The 18,454-nt window shown below is 42.4% G+C and overlaps 1 protein-coding gene across 1 annotated transcript in view; it reads right to left on the bottom strand.

Annotated features, from left to right (window-relative positions):
- Nucleotides 1–18,454, bottom strand: part of epha4l (eph receptor A4, like) — a 67,828-nt gene that overhangs the window by 23,432 nt on the left and 25,942 nt on the right. Inside the window, exons 3-5 of the mRNA XM_021316861.2 lie at nt 11,663–11,998; nt 2,024–2,148; nt 1,777–1,936 (exon numbers count right to left, since the gene is read on the bottom strand). Coding sequence (XP_021172536.2) covers nt 1,777–1,936; nt 2,024–2,148; nt 11,663–11,998 — 621 coding nt within the window. The remainder of the gene's footprint in view (nt 1–1,776; nt 1,937–2,023; nt 2,149–11,662; nt 11,999–18,454) is intronic.

The raw sequence follows: 18,454 nt of genomic DNA, 5'->3' as shown, positions 1-18,454 counted from the left end.
TTGGGAGACAATGATGACCCATTAGGATGTGTGCTTGACCATGTCATTATCATGTGCTGCTGTGCATCTGCATTACAAAGAGGACACCTGGGTCTTTAGTGCACCTCTGTCGCTTAATTTAATGTACATGCAATGAATTTCACAGGGTGAATGTTAGGAAATAATAGGCAGTTAAGATTTTGGTTGGACTGATTACACCTAGTTAGTGAAATAAAGAGCTCCCGTTGGTATGACAGCAGTAATATGAAGAGGATTTTTTTTTTTGTTATAGAGTAAAAAGCAAGGGTGACCATTTTCAGTGCTCAGATACTGAATCTGATTATAAGAATTATGTAAATTATGTCAAAAATTATGTCAAAAATGTAATTAAATATAAACTTAGATAAACACAATACACATGCTATATTATGCATTCAGTACATATTTAATAAATATGATGCAAACCGTAGAAATAACAAAAGTAAAATCAATTAATCCAATGTCAGAAATGCTTGGAAAAAAATGAAAAGAAAAAAAAATCTGTGTAAACATCTCATCTTGACTCCTAGTACCATGGAGGGATAATTTAGACTTGTTTTTTTGGGCACAACAAAAAAGGGGATTGGCTGTTTGATTCCTTTATCATTTCATAAATTTGCAGTTTTGGGTCTTTTCATTCCCAGTGTTTTTGTGTTTCTTCCACAGGACATTTTGTACCTGCCATGTGTTTTTTAGTGCTTTGATAACTGATGCCTTATAGTCATTTTCTATTATCTGCACATAGTCTTCTGTTTAGAAACGTGTTTATGTGATGCCAGAAAACACAGCATCCAGCAGCAGAAAGTCTCTTTTTGACTATAAGGTTCCAGAGCTACAGTAAAATGAGGTAATATAAAATTGTTGGAAAATAACAATAAGTTTTATTACCTGAGGTATTTGAGTATGTTTATGATACTAATTCTACATAATTAATCACAAAAAAGGCAACAGGTGGGTATGAAACAGGGCGCAAACTGGCGAAGTACGGAATCCCACGAGTCCAAGAAACTCCTCTGTTTACAAAAGTATGCCAGAGTAAAGTTAATCTTTGTAAATGTTGAACTTTGGGTAAATAAATTATACAACAGGACAGTAAATCCAAGCTCAACAGAAAATCTATGACAGAATGATGAATAAAGAGGTGTTGAATGTGTTTTAAATATTGGTAATTCATTGCTAATGAACTTAAGCAATGTTACAGTTGGAGCATCAATGAGACAGCTGTCAGCATTTCTTATTCACAAAGAATGGCCCTAACTTTTTACCTTGTATATCAAAACAGTTTTTTGTTACCTCCCAATAATGCATTTATTTTATTTTTTCTGAATTATTTTCTCCATCAAGTGAAAAGCTATGGAAACTGGAGTCTCTCCAAAATTCCAAGTAACATTTTGAGGCAGTTTTTTGGCTGTACAGTCTGACACTCTAATGGGAGACACAGCAGCCAGGTCAGTGCAGTTTGAGAGGCTGATGCCAAGTCCTGAATCGTAATTGTTGGTACGTTTACTAAGTGCTCCTAGCTTAAAACCCATCCAGTCTGAACCTTAGCTGGCTCAGCTACTGAGGTCTAAGTTACCAGTCAGGTTCTGGAGAAAAATATAATTGATATTCTTGAATAAATTATAGATTGTGGTGATTTGCTCTGAACCTAAGGGAGAAGAACTCATAAAAGATGCTATCATAAAATGATGTGGCTGATCTGACCGGCATGGTTACCTGCCTGTTTTGCTCTATGACAGTGACGTCATCTAGACTCACCAGAGTTAGTCATGAACTCAAAGGGCCCGCTGAATTCCCCGTAACCGGCTGCAGTGCGAGCGCGCACATGGAACACGTAGGAGGTGAGGGGGGTGAGGCCCTTGATGTCCGTGCTTCTGGATGACGTCTTGATGATGCGATAGCTCCTTTCGTTCTGGTCCTGGAGATGACAAAGAGACACTCACAGTCACTCAAACGCCGCTTTCACGAAGCTGTCGTCAGAGTGAACTATCATAGCACCACTCACCTTCTCGTAATATTTGACCTCATACTCCAGGATGACCCCGTTGGACCTTTCTGGTGGCTGCCAGGCCAATGAGATGGTGTGTCTGGTGATATCCTTTGCCTGGATGGAAGTTACTGGAGAAGGAGCTGATTAAAGACAGAGAAAAAAAGACGTACAGTTTAGCTTGCTTGTTCAGCCTTCTTGACTGTGGTAGACAAGTGTCATATCACAGGGAGTGTGTAGAAAAGCTCAGAAATTCTCCGAGTGGTGGAACGCTAACAGCTAGCCAAATTTTAGCTAGCTAATTTAAGCCAATTATAACAACTCTTCCAAAAATTTACACAACCAGTCAAACGTTTGTATTCAGCTTTGTCATTCAATGGCTTTTCTTTATTTTTCAGATACATAGTGAAGACATCAAAACTATGACGCGAAAGTATATAGAATTGTGTATCAAACACAAAATTGTGAAATAACTCAGAACATCTTGTATATTTTAGCTTTTTCTAAATGCTTAACCTGTAACTGTTCTGGTTGTTCAGTTTGTTTTCCGACAGAGAAAACCCAAGTACCACGCGAGAGCATTCAGTCTGTTTATTGGTCTGACGTATCCGGGGCTGAAGTACCAAATGTAAATACAAAAGACAGATGCTTTGTTCCAAGCATGCTGGGAACAAAGCATCTGTCTTTTGATGCTTTGTTGGAACATTCTATCAACAACATCGTTACACAAATGAAAATCCATTTGCTCCCCTGTTGGTGGATTTAGAGCAGATTGATGAGGCGCAGATGATCAGGTCTACCGATATAGCCGTTAGCGTCCATCAGATTAGCTTTAGCGTTTTAGCGCAGATGTCGTTCAGCTGACATAACAGCAACAACTTTAACAACAGTTTCTTGGGAATTCTGTAGACTTTTAACATCCACTGACAGGTTGGTGTTTTCTATGGATGTGAACAATTTCACTGTGAGTTGTTTTCAATTGTTAACGCTAAAACAGCTGTTAGTCTTCAGGATTTTTGTGAATTTCTTAATTCTTCATCAAAGTCACTGCATTATCTTTCTACTAAGGCTTAGGGATTTATTACTGGAAAATATATTCACTGAAGCTTCCTTAAAAAATCTGAACCTTTCCTTTAGGTCTGTTTTTCTTTGCACTCCTTAATTTCACTGCCATTTTTTTTTTTCCCTGCTGAAAAAGCCAAAGTTCGGCGCCAGACAATGATGCAATCGCTCGCATTTGTCTTTGAACCTGGCTTGCATTCAAAATTGGATGTGCAACACATGACTAGCGAGAGGTAGAGTGTATTTCCGATCTAATGGTGGGATTCAATATAACTGATCACACAGTCCCCTCAGCCACTTTCCCTAACTTCATATGTTGCGTATTGCCAGGTCACCCTGAGAAAACCTGCGTAGCTACGAAGAGATTGAGTGAAGTTAAATGATCTCAACACCTTTATGTTTTTTTCTGTGCTTTAAACAGAGAAAATCAATTGGTTTTCATTAAAGCTCCAGTGTGTGATCTTATCTTAAGCTCTTTCAGCTGCAGCTGATAATGAGGCCATATTTCAAACAGCAGCGCTGTCCGCGTATAGATACCTCTAACACGTGAAGGTTAAAACACAGATTACGGCCTACACTTGTTCCCTCCCCTCGGCACATCACTGCCGCACAAATCACACCTTTATCTTTAGGGAGAGTGACAGGGCCAGAATTGGGTTATGCACGCTCTTGTTGTTGCAAAGAGGAATTTATGGCCACGGGAGAGATTGCGTTGGAAACAAGAGCAACTCTTAAATAAGGGCTGAGCTAAAATCAGACACAAAGGAATGACAGATGGGGTTGTAGTGGGGGAAAAGAAGAAAACATCTCCGGCACTTTGGGGGGGGAAACACATCCCACTGACTTGGTTTCCACAGGAGCTCAAACAAACACATCTCCAGAAACTCCCAGGTAACCTCCTCTCTGACATCTGCTCTTCAGGGTCCAAACGGAGGAAATCTTTGACCTCTTCCCCCTCTGCGATCACTGTAGCCTTACTCATTCCGGACCATCTGCCTTTTAAAAAATTACAGTGGGATGATTAATGAGGGGACCCCGATCCACCGATTATGATTGGATTATCTATGACACCATATACATTCTCATCACTTTGACTGGGGACTCCAGGGAGGATAACCTTCGAGCTAAGCCTAACAAACCCCCTGCTTTTAGTCAGGGATTGAGTTCAAACGGGCCTGGAATTCAAGCACCAGCCATGGATTGGGTTTCATTGAGCTGAACAAGCAGCAGCAGGAGGGAGGGAAGGTTGTGGGCAGACGGTTTGGGACTGGTGGGGGGTCATGATGGAGATGGAGAGGGATGGAATTGCACACATCACTTGGTAAAAGGATTAACCCAAGGTTGTGTCATCCTGCTGCCCTAATGTGTTGCATCTCCGTTAAACAATTAGACGGCGGCCATTTGTATCCCTCCCAATCAATCTTACCCGGCAGCGAGAGGCAATTTAAAGGCCCTCATGGGGCTGACCGAGGACGCACTGACTCAGAAAGGAAACACCTGAGAGGTCGGGGGGGGCTAAATTCCCCAGAGCCCATCCGGGCATCCATCTTTCCTCCAAAGATGACAGATATGGCGACGTAATCATGTTCTGCTGCTCTTGTTGCACTTTTTTTATTTTTCCCCTGACTAATGTGAGGATAAAGATGAGTAATTCTCTGAGTGGTTTCCCTTTCGGGCTCCTCGTCTGACTCTGCAGCTCAGATGGAAACGAAAGGATCTATCAAGGTTAGGTTTTACAGCATGTTTACATGAATTAGACAGATAGATGCCAGAAGAGTAACGTGATCCAGAGTCAGATTTAAAAAAAAAAAAGTATTGTGAACCCACGTGCACAGAACCTTTACACAGACCCAGCTATGGTCAGAATGGGCATAAATGTCACGCTAATTTGGAACGTTCTTTTCTAGGAAGGATCAAATATAACATGTATATCTTTAGAAAGGTTTTTTAAAAGAACTAGGCAAAAAAGTAATTTATTATGGATTTTATTTTATTTAAGAAGGATCAAACAGGCTACCAGAACTTTTACCACAAACTTTTTAAAGCCATCACACTGCTTTATTCTCAGTAAAGAATTGACCTCTCTACTGAGCGCAGTTTGTGGGATTCACTGAAACTAGACGTTCTTCTGGGACAAAGGCATAATTTTAAACACTTATTCCACAAATATTCATCAGAGTTAGGGTCAGGGCTATGAGAAGAATTGGGAACCCTAACCCTAAGTCTTCTAAACACTTTTTGAGTTCTCTGCCCGCCTGAAACACCAATTTGTGCTCAAGTTTTAACCAAGCTGTCACTGTTAGGTGAAGCCGGCCGTGAACTGGAAACTAAGAACATAACGATGGCTGTAAAACGTGAAGGTGTTTTAGCAAGAGCATCAACTGACAAGGTGCAGACCAGGCAAAAATCAGCCCCTTTAAGCTCTACGGACATTTGCAGCTGTTCATATTGACAAGGCAAATGCCTTCCAAAGAAGGGTTTTATGGACAGAGGAGACGAAGTTTGAACTTTCTGCTCACAAGGACAAATAAGTGTTTTGGAAGGAGTCGAGGTGAGGTTTCCAAATCTAGGGACGCTACCAGCTGCAAAGTATGATGATGGCAGCATCTTGCTGTGGGGCTTTTTCTGCCAGTGATACTGGCAATGACAATCTGCATTTTTCAACTTTGCATCTATTCAACGGCTAGAATATTGAAACCTTGGATTGCAGAAAGTTTCCAGTAAAACCAAATTTTTGTTTTTTAGTTATTGAGGGTTTTGTCATTTCAACATATAAAAGAAAACATAATCTTTAAAAGGCCCGACTCAATGTGATATTCTGCAGATAATTAGTGTTTGTTAGGAATGCAAATTTAAACAGATATATTACCTGAGACTATTTGGAAAGGACAATATAAGCCTTTAAAGCACCCAGTAGGCGAATTTACATACATGTGGGGCAAGGCTGGCAATTTGTTACAGCGTCCTGGAAGCGTGGGCAAACCGAGGCAGTTTGATAATAAGTGTTAGACGCAATGAATATTCACATCTCATTTCAGAATGGAACGCTAGCACTAAACACAAACACACACACACACACACACACACACACACACACACACACACACCTGCAACAAAGAAAAGGACCTCATTACTCATACAGAATCAATCAGACCACCCATGCACATATACCGTAATAATAACTAAAAACCTGATAAGAGGTGCAGTGAGTCAGGGTCTGGCTTGTGAGAACACTTCCCCCGAAGGAATCAGAAGGAAAAGGAATCGTTTTTTTATGCTTTTGAGGTTGTGTCTTGGCTTGTTACATGAATGAGTTTGTCCTTGCAGTCGTGTTTGATGCAATGTGTTTGCGCTGCTTGGAGCATCCGCAGCGGGCCCGAACACTTTCAGCAGCAGCAGTGCAACACACGCGGCCAGGGGCTGCACATGTGGCCGCCAGATTGGAGCCCTGTCGCCAGATTCGAGTCACTCAATTTCACTGCCGACAAGGAGAAATAGTCGACCAGGGAGCCGTTTTTTAGCAAGCAGAGAAGCCCGCTCCTGCTTCCAGGCTCCCCCCCCCCCACACCTCCCCTCTGCTCCAATCCTGCATGAATAGAGTATGCTTCTGCCTCCCAAAACACATTTCCACATGTACGGCTGTCCGGTGTGCCGGGGAGATGGAAATTTTCATCTCCGTGTTGGCCAAAAAGACTTGCCCACACAAACACACACACACACACACACACACACACACACACACACGCACACACACACACTGATTCCTTTTTAGACACCTCTGCCTGCCAAGTATTTTGTATCAAGACATAAACATGTCTCTCTCTGAGTCTTTCTGTTCCTTGTTTTCCCACACATAAAATGCTTCATCCCATAAAGAGTGAGAAAACATACATTTACAGCCAGGGGTCAGTTCAAAGCACAGACCCCCCCACCCCCCACCCCTTCCCCTGCCGTTCACCACGCAGTCCAAGTGAAAGGGTTACATCTCGGTTGATTTACAGCGGCGCCATTGTTCATGGCGACACACGGAGTCTGACCTCCTCCGACACAAATCCAAGCTCGGTCACAGATCTACGACTCGATTAGTCTGACTCGATCAGCTGCACCTTCTTCCAGTCCGCTCTTTTTACATTCTCGCCGGAGATCCCTTTCAATCCAAGCTTTTTTTTTTTTTCTTTTCCAGCTGAAACCCAAACTTTTACACGAAGGCGGAGGCGTGGGGGTCTTTTCTACAACACTTATGAATCCTAATAAATCTATCACAATAACTGTGATCCTCCGTGTCTGGATGATGGAAAGAGAGGGACATTGGATGACTGGCTGGATTAGAGCGGCTGAAACCAGAGCTACCAAAGCCCCTGCTGAGCATTAGCATCAAGAAATCCAATCAGTCTGGAGCCCTTCACTTTTACATACACACATTACAAGACGCACGCACACGCGGGCAGAGACGTTGTTTAAGAGAGGAAATGTAGATCATCGTCATCTTTAAGCATAGAGACGAGGCTGACGCGGGGTTGCATGAGGCCCCCCCAGGGCAGAATTTATTTTGGGGGCCCACCTGCAGCTCAGCTCGTCGCAATTATTGCAGACTCGTCGAGGAGTAAAGACACAGTTTAATCTCTGTCTTTATTGAGCTGCTGATAGCTACGGTGTATGTGAAAATGAACAAATCGATTAAAACAGAAAAGCATTGCTTTGGCTGTCATTGATAGAGTATTGGTTACAGAAGATGTTTTTAATTCATGTAATCTATGTGTAAAACTTAGAAGTTAAAGTTTTACTATAGCTAATGGTTGACTAATTCTATGGTAATGCTCTTTCTGGAGTGTTTTCACAAATAAAAAAACATTTCATGAATCTGAAACTGTGTTGTTAAGAATTTCTTTACTATCAAGTCTAGAGACGGCGAAATGTGGTCCAAGCAGTGAGATAATACTTTAGCTTAGCAGCGACAGGAAGCCCCGCTTGCAGCTAATAGTCAGCTAGTAGTGGTATTCTTACAGTTCTTACAAAATATGTGTATCTTTTGTCTGTCAGTGCTTTGCAATTAAGCGTTACATCATCATCCTTCAAAAGAAGAGTCTCTAACATAGATCCAGTCTTTGTTTTAAGTACCCTTCAGATTTACCACTACTGCATTTGTAAACCCATTCTGGGTAAATTCCAGCGGCCCCCAGGTCAGTCGGGGGGGGGCCCGGTGCAGTCGCAGGCTTCCACTTTAACTCGGGCTGGCCGTGAATGCCGATGGTCCGTGCAGGTTCACCTTTCATCAAATGCGCACGCAAAAAAAAAAAAAAGACTGATAGAGCTTCCAGCTGCAGCTCCGAATACTTGTGAAATATGCACAAGTGAGGAGCCAAAGGCAACATCATCCATATCTTACAGCTTCGAGTCGGGAGTTTAGCCTCCAGCAACCTCAGGGGGACACTGCTCAGTGTGTGTGTGTGTTTGTGTGTGTTAGTGCGCCTCTGTATGAATCCACGTCTGAAATAGCTCATTTGGGAGCTTCTTCTTGCAACTGTGCATCTGTGTGACCACGCTGACATGCTAGTGCGCACTCCTCGGCCCTGGACTCCGGGGCACGCTCCATTACAGCTCCCACACATGGCTGTCTGGCAGGACTCGCCACTCTTTCCACGAGATGCACATCCATTCATCTCTATTCTCTAGGCCCCATCAGATAAATCAAGCCACTTTGTCCTTAAATTGCCGACCCTAGCTCTATTCGAGACATTCACTTTTTTTCCCATGGAGGGAAATTAGTAATAAAAAAAGACACAAAAAAAGGCCCTGAGCTTGCCACCCAAGAGCAGAGCAGTAAAGCACGCCGTGGTAACGGTCTGCAATAACCCGAGGAGAAGGGGGAGAGACGAAGGGAAAAGATCAAGGGTTGTAAAAACCCATTTGCACAACAACAGGTTACAAAATAACTAAATGACAAAACAACAGGAGGCTCTGAATACATCCTCAGGATGAAGGACTCCTCTTTAACTCTGTATTCATAGCTTTATTCGACGGGAATAATTAGACACACTTACACAAATACACCAACATCTGTAATGAATCCTCCGCAGATCAATACAAGTCATCTTATTCATTATCGCCCCAGCTAAATATAGCCCGACGCCCCTATCTTCAGCCTAGCCTTCTCAAGCCTAATTATGCAAAACTCCAGTGAAATACTGCAGAAAATGATTTCCAACTGCCGAGTCCATCAGCCTCCGCAGTAATCACCCGGGCGCCGCCAAAAACTGCTCGCTACTTTAGTAAACACATTTTCACATGCAGATTGTCACCATGAAAGCAAAATAAGAATAAGTGAGACTCTGACAGCTACTCAATTTCCGTTCACAATCGTGCGTTGAAAAGCTAAAAAAAAAAAAAAAAGAGCTCCGTGGTTTTTGAGATCTGCATGATTCCTCCTAAAATTACCCAAACCTGGTCAAGTGAGAGAAAATCAGGGTGGTAACAAAACTGTATTTTTTTTCTTTCTTTTTTTTGTTGTTGACAGGAACAACCCTGACTTGACGAAAGAGACAGCAGCAATAGATGGGTCATAACCAGGAACATATAAATTAAGCTTTAATATAGCAACAATAAAGCCTAATATTTCACACAGAGGAACAAATAAAAAAATAAAAAAATATTTCAGTGACGGACATTAAGAAAAGAGGAAGAAAACTGTTTTCTACTTCCTATTTTAGATTCATGTTTTACCCTAACCCTAGCCAAATTACATACAGGGGTTCTGTTTGGCAGTCATTTAATGGAAATGAGGCATTCAGTCTATATATCTTGTTAAAAGGTTTAAGATATGTGTATAAATACAGCTCCCTCCAACATTTATTGATAACCAGGGTGTAACTGGGTGAAGTGATGCAATAAGGTACATTTTTATTGCAGTAGCACAACCTTACACTCAGTTTATTTAAGTAACTAGGATACTATGTCCTGATATCATTTTAGTAGAGCCAAACAGTAGGCAACTAACTTCATGTTGCTACAGTTCTTGACTATTAAGCCTTGTTTCTGTTACTTAACCCTACCTAAACTAACAAGCTGAGATAGGAGAGCATAAATCTAAGAGTCAACCAAAAGCCTAATTGCAACTCTGGAGGAGCTGCTTGGATCCACAGCTCAAGTGGGGGAATCGCTCGACAGGGAAGTTAATCTTTGTTCAATCCACCAATCTGGCCTGTAGGGAAGAGGGTGAAGAACAAACCCACTGTTGAAAAAAGGCCATAAGAAGCCCTGTTTGCAGTTTGTCCTAAGTCTAAGTGAAGACGCAGCAAACCGCTGAACAAAAGCTCAGGTCAAGTAAGACAAAGAAACGTTTTTTGACTGTATGGTGGAAAACTGCCATTGTGTCTGAAGAAGACCATAACAATGGTGAGACATGGTGGGTGCAGGGAGGGTTTATGTCAGCATTCCTCCAGAAGGAAAACCCTAAACACACAGCTAGAGCATTAATCAAAGCATGTTCATCTGGTAGAATGGCCCAATGGAAGTATAGACCCACATCCAACTGAGAATTTCTGACAAGACTTGAAAATGGCTATTCAGACATCTCCATCCAATCTGGCTTGAGCCATTTTATTACAAAGAAAGGGCAACAATGTCGGTCTCTACATGTCTCTATCCGTGCAAAGCTGGCAGAAGCAAACACCAAAAGACTTTCTGCTGTAATTGCAGGAGAAAACTGATTCCACAAAGTAATGACTCAGGGTGCCTAAACATAAACGCACACCACACTTTTTAAGATTTTCTGTGTGATAAATGTTGAGAAACCATGTATCAGTGCATTATCACCTTATACTGATGTGCTACTCTGTGTTGCTCTGTCACATAAACTCCAGACACAGAACACAGTGACGTTAGTAGTTGTAACATGGGAAAATATGAAAAAATGTAAGGGGTATGAACACTTTTGAAAATGCTTTTTTCATTGCCTTTTTTCTAACATATCTGCCTTAAATGTGTTAAAAACACATTTGTTTAAAATTGCCTTTGACTGTTCTAGTTAAATTGTTTTACTGTTTTTAAAGTTGTTTTTTGTTTCTACATTCTATCCCTACTTGCTTTTATTCCTATATTTTAATCATGTAAAGCACTTTGCATTGTCCTTGTACTGAATTGTGCTATATAAACAAATTTGCCTTGCCTTGCCTTGCCTTATATATATATATATATATATATATATATATATATATATATATGTGTGTGTGTGTGTGTGTGCAAAATTGTGCGTAATTAATGTGTAATTATGCAACTACAAAAACAAAACTGCTGAAAAAAAGAGTTCCTTAAAAAGGTACCAGACACACTATGTACAGTCATTTTCAATAAATTATGATATTGTCCTTATTTCACTTAACAGCAATAATTTATTGATTACATATAATGAAAGAACTACATTTAGCATTAGAATATTACACCAAACCAATAAAAAAAACATTTTAAGCATAATTTTTGCTTGAAAGTTGTTATTTTCAAAAAATACTTTTAATCTGCCTCATTGGAATGCATATCCTAATTTATTGAACATGACTGTGTTATATCTGCTAACAATCACGCATTCGCTGCTCCTCTTACCAGCCTGGTTGGTGGTGACAGTCACGGAGACGGCCTGCTCCGGCCCCGGGCTCTGAGGCGAGACGCCGTTCACCGCCCACACCTCGAAGGTGTAGTTGGTGTGCGCCTGCAGCTCGTTGATGGACACCCTGGTCCCCTTCAGGCTCAGCTGCTGGGGGCTAAAGTGAACGCCGTTGCCGCAGGGCTGGCAGCGCCGGCCGTCAGGCCCGCAGCGCTTGCACACGACGTTGTACGTCAGGTCCTGGCGGCCCCCGGAGTTCCGAGGGGGGCTCCACTCCAGGTTGACGGAGGTTTCGTTCACATTGGAGATGAGGTGGACAGGTGCGGTCGGAGGGCCTGGGGAGAGGAGGAAACAAATGAGGTGATTGGCTGCAGTGGGGAGAGAATTAAAAAGCCCAACACTCATGACTCAACAACGGATGGGGCAAAACAATAAAAGGTGAAACCAGTACGATTATATACTTTGGTGAAGACTTCAAAGATCTCACTACCTTCTGGGTTTGTGAGTCAATTCTATCCGCACATATACATATGGCTAAGATTTAAATGCATAATTGACTGGGTTGTCCCTTTAATGGGAGCTCAGGCTTCTTGAATTCCCTTTTAATGTCCTGTCCATTACAGCTGGGGAAGATCCAATTTCCCCTCAGTTAATTCAGAATGTTCACTGAAATCCAATAGGCCAGCAGAGCCCTTTTCAGATCCAGACGAAAAGGTGGCGACTGCCCGGTCTTTTTTTTTTTTTTTTGCTCCCGCTCCACGACTTTAGACAAAGTCTGGACAGTTTGTTAAGTTGATGCTGTTTGAGCTTCACAAATAGAGCTGCAGCGCAGGTAAGTGACACAAACCCTCCAGCTCATTACTTCCTCTTTACATGCCAGCTTTGTTGTGAATAATGTGTTTGTGAGTTCTTGTTTTTTCTGTTTGTTTGTTGTGTTGTTGTTTTTTTTTCCTTAGCGCTATCAAACAGCGGTAATTGACTTAACTCTGCCTTGCTCCGTCTCCCTCTGCCTCTGTTTTCCCTGGCTGACTCGCGCTCCCTTTAACTAATGAAGCGCACGCGAGCGGGCCCGGGGATCGATGCGAGGTGAAATATGAAAGCCAGTCAGTTCGCTGATGAATCGTTTCACAACGGAAATTAATTATCAGTGTTATTTTTGGAGGAGCAGCGTGGCAAAGAGTGATTTCACAGAGACACAGAGAGCAGAGGAGAGGACAGCTCGCAGCTCCTCTGCAGGAGGAAAAGAATCCACAACCACATTCAGTCACTGAAAAGAAGCGCGTTTTTTCTTTTTGTTTTTGTTTAGTTTTTTTTAATAAAATTAAACGATTCTAGAGCAGCTTAGGTAGAAACCTGGAATAGGAATTAAGCAGTAAGTGTATTCAACCCTTGTGTAAATACAGTCCATTTGACCTGATGCAGAGTGCAAACTATAAAGAGATTAAGCAGGTTAGGGTGTTAGAAGTGTCAGTGGAGGAGGTGGGTTCCTGCTCCCATTTGATACCATTTGGCACCACAAGCCGTCTGCCTGTTTGCTACTTAGAGGTGGCTCAGGACCTCCTGGGAAGACCACGTGCATTCAGAGGGAACCAGAGCTGGCATGAGTTTACATGGCCGACTACGTCCTGTAGTGGCTCTGCAGGTAAGCATTAGCTTCTTAAGTTGGATAACGGCAAGACATGGATATTCAATAATTGCGTCGCAGTACCCCGAGATGGCTGTAAATACAGAGAATCAGTTTTAAACGTCAGTTCTAAATGCAGCCACTTTGTCTAAATCCTCAGAGGTTTACTGGAGAATTTAAGAGAACAAAAAGCATCATGAAGACCAAGGAACACAGCGAGCAGGTCAGGAAGAGAGTTATTTAGGGTAGAGTTAGATTATAAAATTAAGATCCCAAAGCTTTGAACCTCTCGCTGAGCCATTTGCAAGCCATTGTCAGCATGAAGCGGACACAGCAAACACAGGAAGAGGGTGCTCAGCTCAGATGAAACAGTAACCCCCCAGCATCCCAATGTGGGGGCAAAATATCTTGCTGAGTGGTTGCTTTTCTTCAGCAGGGACAGGTGAGCCGGGCAGGATGGGTAGGAAGATGGATGGAGTTAAGTACAGGTCTGTGCTGGATAGAAACCGCTAAGAGGCCGCAAAGGACCATGAAGGAGGTCTGGCTTTCATCAGGACGATGACCATTCACATGCAGCACCGCTACAAAGCAAGGGTCTGAATCAAAGTATACTGATGTGTTAGAATGGCCTACTCAAAGTCCAGATATAAATCCAATTGTCAATCTGTGGCTAGACTTAAAAAAATTGCTTTTCATAGATGCACTGCATCCTGACTGAACTAGAGCTATCTCCCTAAGAAGGATGGATGAAAAGTTCAGTTTATCGCCGTATATGAGCAGGCGAGGACATCATCTCAAACATCACATTACCTCGTGTTGGGCTATGGCATAAAATCATATCAGATGTTTTGACACAAATTCAACGTGTCAAGACTGGAAGAGGAAGGTAACTTGGTCAAAGGAGAATAAGCCCTCATCAACGACGACATCAAGGGTTTATTTTGTGATCGGTGACTGTGGGAAGCCTTCATCCATGGCTCAACATCAGGTAAACTTAGCAATAATGAGGGCAGATTTGCTAGATCTGCACATACCGATTTGAATTGCCCAAGTTGTGAACATTTAGTAAATGTGTTTCTGGGAAACGTGCCATACGGTGCGAAAAGGTGAGAATAATATGAGAATTGATATGAAAAGCCACAGAAAGAGAAGACAGAAGAGAGGAGAAGGAACCTTAACAACGTGGAAGGAGCAGGTCTGAGTGGATGGAAGGATTACGGCAAGGAGGGACAGGAAATAGACCAAGAAGAGCGGCCTGTCTGGCTACACAAGCTTTCAGATGGAAAGATGTGGACTGTTAATATTAGCAACATTCAATTTCCCCTCTCACAACTGCAGCCTACAATGGACATCTATTAATAAATTCCCATTAAAAACTGTGACAGAGCGACCCCTTTTTTTTTTTTTCCTCTGCTGCTCCTCGCTATCTTCCTCTTTGTTGCTCTTTCACCTCATTTCCTCCATATGCCTCTCAGACAATGAGGACAAGTTAAATACGGGGGCTTCTGAAACAAAACCGTCCCCATGTCTTTGCCAGAACACTTGTTTAACTAACATTTACTCCTTCACGCCCTGTAGTATAGGTCAATGACCGAATAAATCAGGGGAACGATTATTTCACACTTGCAGAAACATGTCAGTAAAGAAGCTTGGATCTCATCATTTGTGATAGGAACAGGTTTATTCGCATCCCAGAGATTGTTTGTCGCTTAGACAAACGTCACAACACTGTTGCGTAACTTTATGACTGTATAAAGCGTTAAACACTGTGACACAATTCCTCACTTCATCTGGCGCGCACACACACACGTGCGCGGGCGCGTGCGCAGACAGCACCTTTGGCGGTACCTGTCGCTCTCTCTGAATGCGCCGGTGGGAGCGTGGGAGAGCCGTCGGCTGTGACTGACACCCGGTAATTAATCCTGGGAGAAAGAACGTCGGAGGGAGACGGAGACAGGAGAGGCCCTGTGCTTCCAAAACCGTCGCACAGCATCTAAAAATGCTTAGAAAAGTTAGATCTTGCAAATTTATTTTCCTCATAAGTTATGGGCTGGTTAACGTCTTTAATGGTCTCTTTTTTTTTTAACCTGTCTTTTTAGTGTGTGCTTCAGCAAATCCTCCACCTATCCTCTCCGCAGGCTCCCGTCCTCTCAGCTTCATCTCTTTTTTTTTCTCCTTCTTACAGCGCTCTTGTCTTTCTGTTTCTCTTTATCAGTAATTGTTGGCAGTGTTGAGGGTGGGTTAGAGAGCCGGCTAAATTGGCCGAAGCATCGACCCCGCTATTACCATCCGGCTGGGGTTCATTCAGTGCCCCCTCCTCGGGTCCTTCCAGCTTTTGTGTGCATTACCCCTCCCTCTTCTTCAGCGACGCAACTACTAGGAAAACTGAAGAGAAATCTGAGAAACGCATCAAGTTTTGAAAGAATTCCCAAACAGTGGAGAAAGCCTTCCTCTTAACCTGAACACGGTGGAGCAGCCAGCTCCTGGGGGTGTCCTCCTCCTGACATTTTTACTATTCTGCAGCACATGCTTGTTCACTCAGCTCCAATTAATCATGTGTATTACATATTTCCCCCCCTTATGTTAATAATTGATACTTTCTGAAAGGGATAAATTAACACGTGATTTTTTTTCCAAATGTGACCTTACAGAGTTAAAATGAAAGTTTAAAAGAACCAAAAATCTTGTTCCACCAAAATGTACAGGCCAAGAAAAGTATCAATAAATAAAGCAAATCTCTGTGGACCTGATCCACAGCTCAGGTTGGAGAATCTGTCGATATGAAAGCTATTTGTCATGCACTCTGCAGATCTGACCTTTTGGCAAGGGTGGCAAGAAAAGAAACCAACAAGTCTGATTTGCAGGTAGCCCACAAGCCTTGTAGGAGACACATGCAAGGAGGGGGAAGATGGTTAGATTTTTGGCCAACACTGTCAAACATGATGGTGGCAGCGTCATGATGTGGGGATGTTGGTTAAAGTCGAAGGAAAGACGGATGCAGCTGAATACAGATTGATCCTGGAAGAAAAGCAGCTAGAAGCTGCAGAAAACTTTAAAGGACAAAGACAGTAAACCCACAGCCAGACATGGTAGAGGCAAATCCCAAGACCTGGATCTGTAAAAAAAAAAAAGGTTATTCCACAAAGTGTTGACTTGAAGACTGAATGGAAATCCACACCACACAAGATTTTCAGTTGAGAAAAAATTTTGAAAACCATACGCTGTTTTGTGTGGGCCTACGGCATAAATTAGCAAAAAAGATAGAAGGCAGTTGCATCATGACACAATGCGGAACGGATTTAGGGTGTGAATTTTGAAAGATGCCACATAAAGGAAATGGAATTTTTTTTTTTTTTTTTACCAGAAATCTAGTTAACACAAAACAAGAAGCAGAAAATTTATATAAAACATAACATCATAATGAGCCAAAAGAGCTAAATAAAACAACACAAGACCGAGTGCGTTTCGCTCTCAGAGAAAAGGGCCGCTGTTCTCATTAGCCGTGCGCTTCCTTCACCGTGCCAGGCGTCAACCAGGTCAAGCTGAAGAGTGGGAGGAAAAAAAAAAAATTGGAAGGAGATTTACATCTAATCTGAAAACCAATTGTTGAGATCAAATATAGCAGTCATTACCGGCCTATCAAAAGAACAATCCCAGCAGACAAGAAAAGGTGCCACACAGGTGCTGAAAGCCACAGCGGTAACACAGAGGTAACACAAACCATCTCACAATAACGGAATTACACTACACCCAGCTCTAATAACCATCTTCCAGTGCTAATCCGAGAGCCAAGAATGGGGGAAAGCCTGTTCAGTTCACACACACACGCACACACACACAAGCATCCTTGTTTAAAATATAAAAAGAGAACCTTGAATTCCATAGACTTCCACTCATTTATGAGTCTTTCTCTGGCCTAACCCTAACCTAAACCTAATTGACACATTAGTCTAGCCCAGAAAAAATGGGGGACCAAAAAAAGATCCAAAGTCAGCACTTTACTAGTAAAATGAACAAAACATGTTCTCGCTAAGCTGCAAGTACAAGAACACACACACACACGCACACAAACATAGAGCGAGTGAGACGTGCTCCCCATTTACCAGAGATGCTCCTCATGTTCCAGGCTGACCTTCAGCAAGGCAAACTGGGAGATAATTTCAAGAGTTTTTTTTTTTTTTTTTAAATACCTCATCTGCTCGGTTCGTGACTTCGAGTAGATTTTGAGAGAAAGAGAAACCGAATGAAAACAAGATCCCGATGGATGCTGCGTGAGTGACAGTCTTAATTACAGAGATCCAACATGTGGGTTAGAAGTTAGGGGGGGGGGACGTGGAGGAAAGGAAAACAGCAGTCGACAGACAGGGTGAAGGTTCAGAGATCAAATGCTGGCTGGCCGACGGGGAGGGGCAAAGGTCTCTGTGGGAGCCGGGCTAATGTTCAGTTCCTATCCGCCGCGTTAGGAATGTCGCAGAGGTGATGAAGCTGGGTCTTATGAAATCAGCCAAGTAATGAGCTTCGACAGCTGTTGCTCGCAGCCGCCACTGCGAGATTCCACGCTGACTAACAAGACAATGAGGATGACCTCCCAGCTCGCCCGTTTGAAAGAGGCGAGTAATGCAGTGGAAGTACTGGCGCCCAACGGTGAGAGAATTTAGCATTTATGTATTTTCAAACGCCAAATTATTATTAAAACCAAGTGTGTTGAGTACATACCGCCCAGGATAAAGATGTGTGAAAAGCATTCAGATAACTTCCTGACCTAGGATAATCTCATAACTAAACAAAAGATATAAATCCAACATTTCATCCTTTTCAACAATCTCTACACATTAAATACAACTGTTTGCTTCTTTTTAAGTATATGAGCTTTTACAAAACTTCAAATTAGTAATTAATGATTTTCTCTTTCACGGCGATATGAATATAAGATGATACATAAGCCTGTTTCTTTAAGCTGCTGGTCACTTGGACCAGGACTAATATTTACTCACTAGCCCAAATGTGAAGAAGATCGTAACGGAGGTAAGAAATCACCCAAGACCCCGTCTACTGTACATGACAACTTTATATTTGAAAAAAATAATATCTGTCATACCATGACACACATATCCTTGTGGAGATTCCTGAAGTCCACTGGGACTTTAACTGGAACCGTGGGCTTTAG

Source organism: Fundulus heteroclitus, chromosome 18 (genome assembly GCF_011125445.2).
Source record: "Fundulus heteroclitus isolate FHET01 chromosome 18, MU-UCD_Fhet_4.1, whole genome shotgun sequence".
NCBI classification, from domain to species: Eukaryota; Metazoa; Chordata; class Actinopteri; order Cyprinodontiformes; family Fundulidae; genus Fundulus; species Fundulus heteroclitus.
The sequence above is the reverse complement of the archived record's forward strand: the minus strand, read 5'-3'. Positions and strand labels throughout refer to the sequence as shown.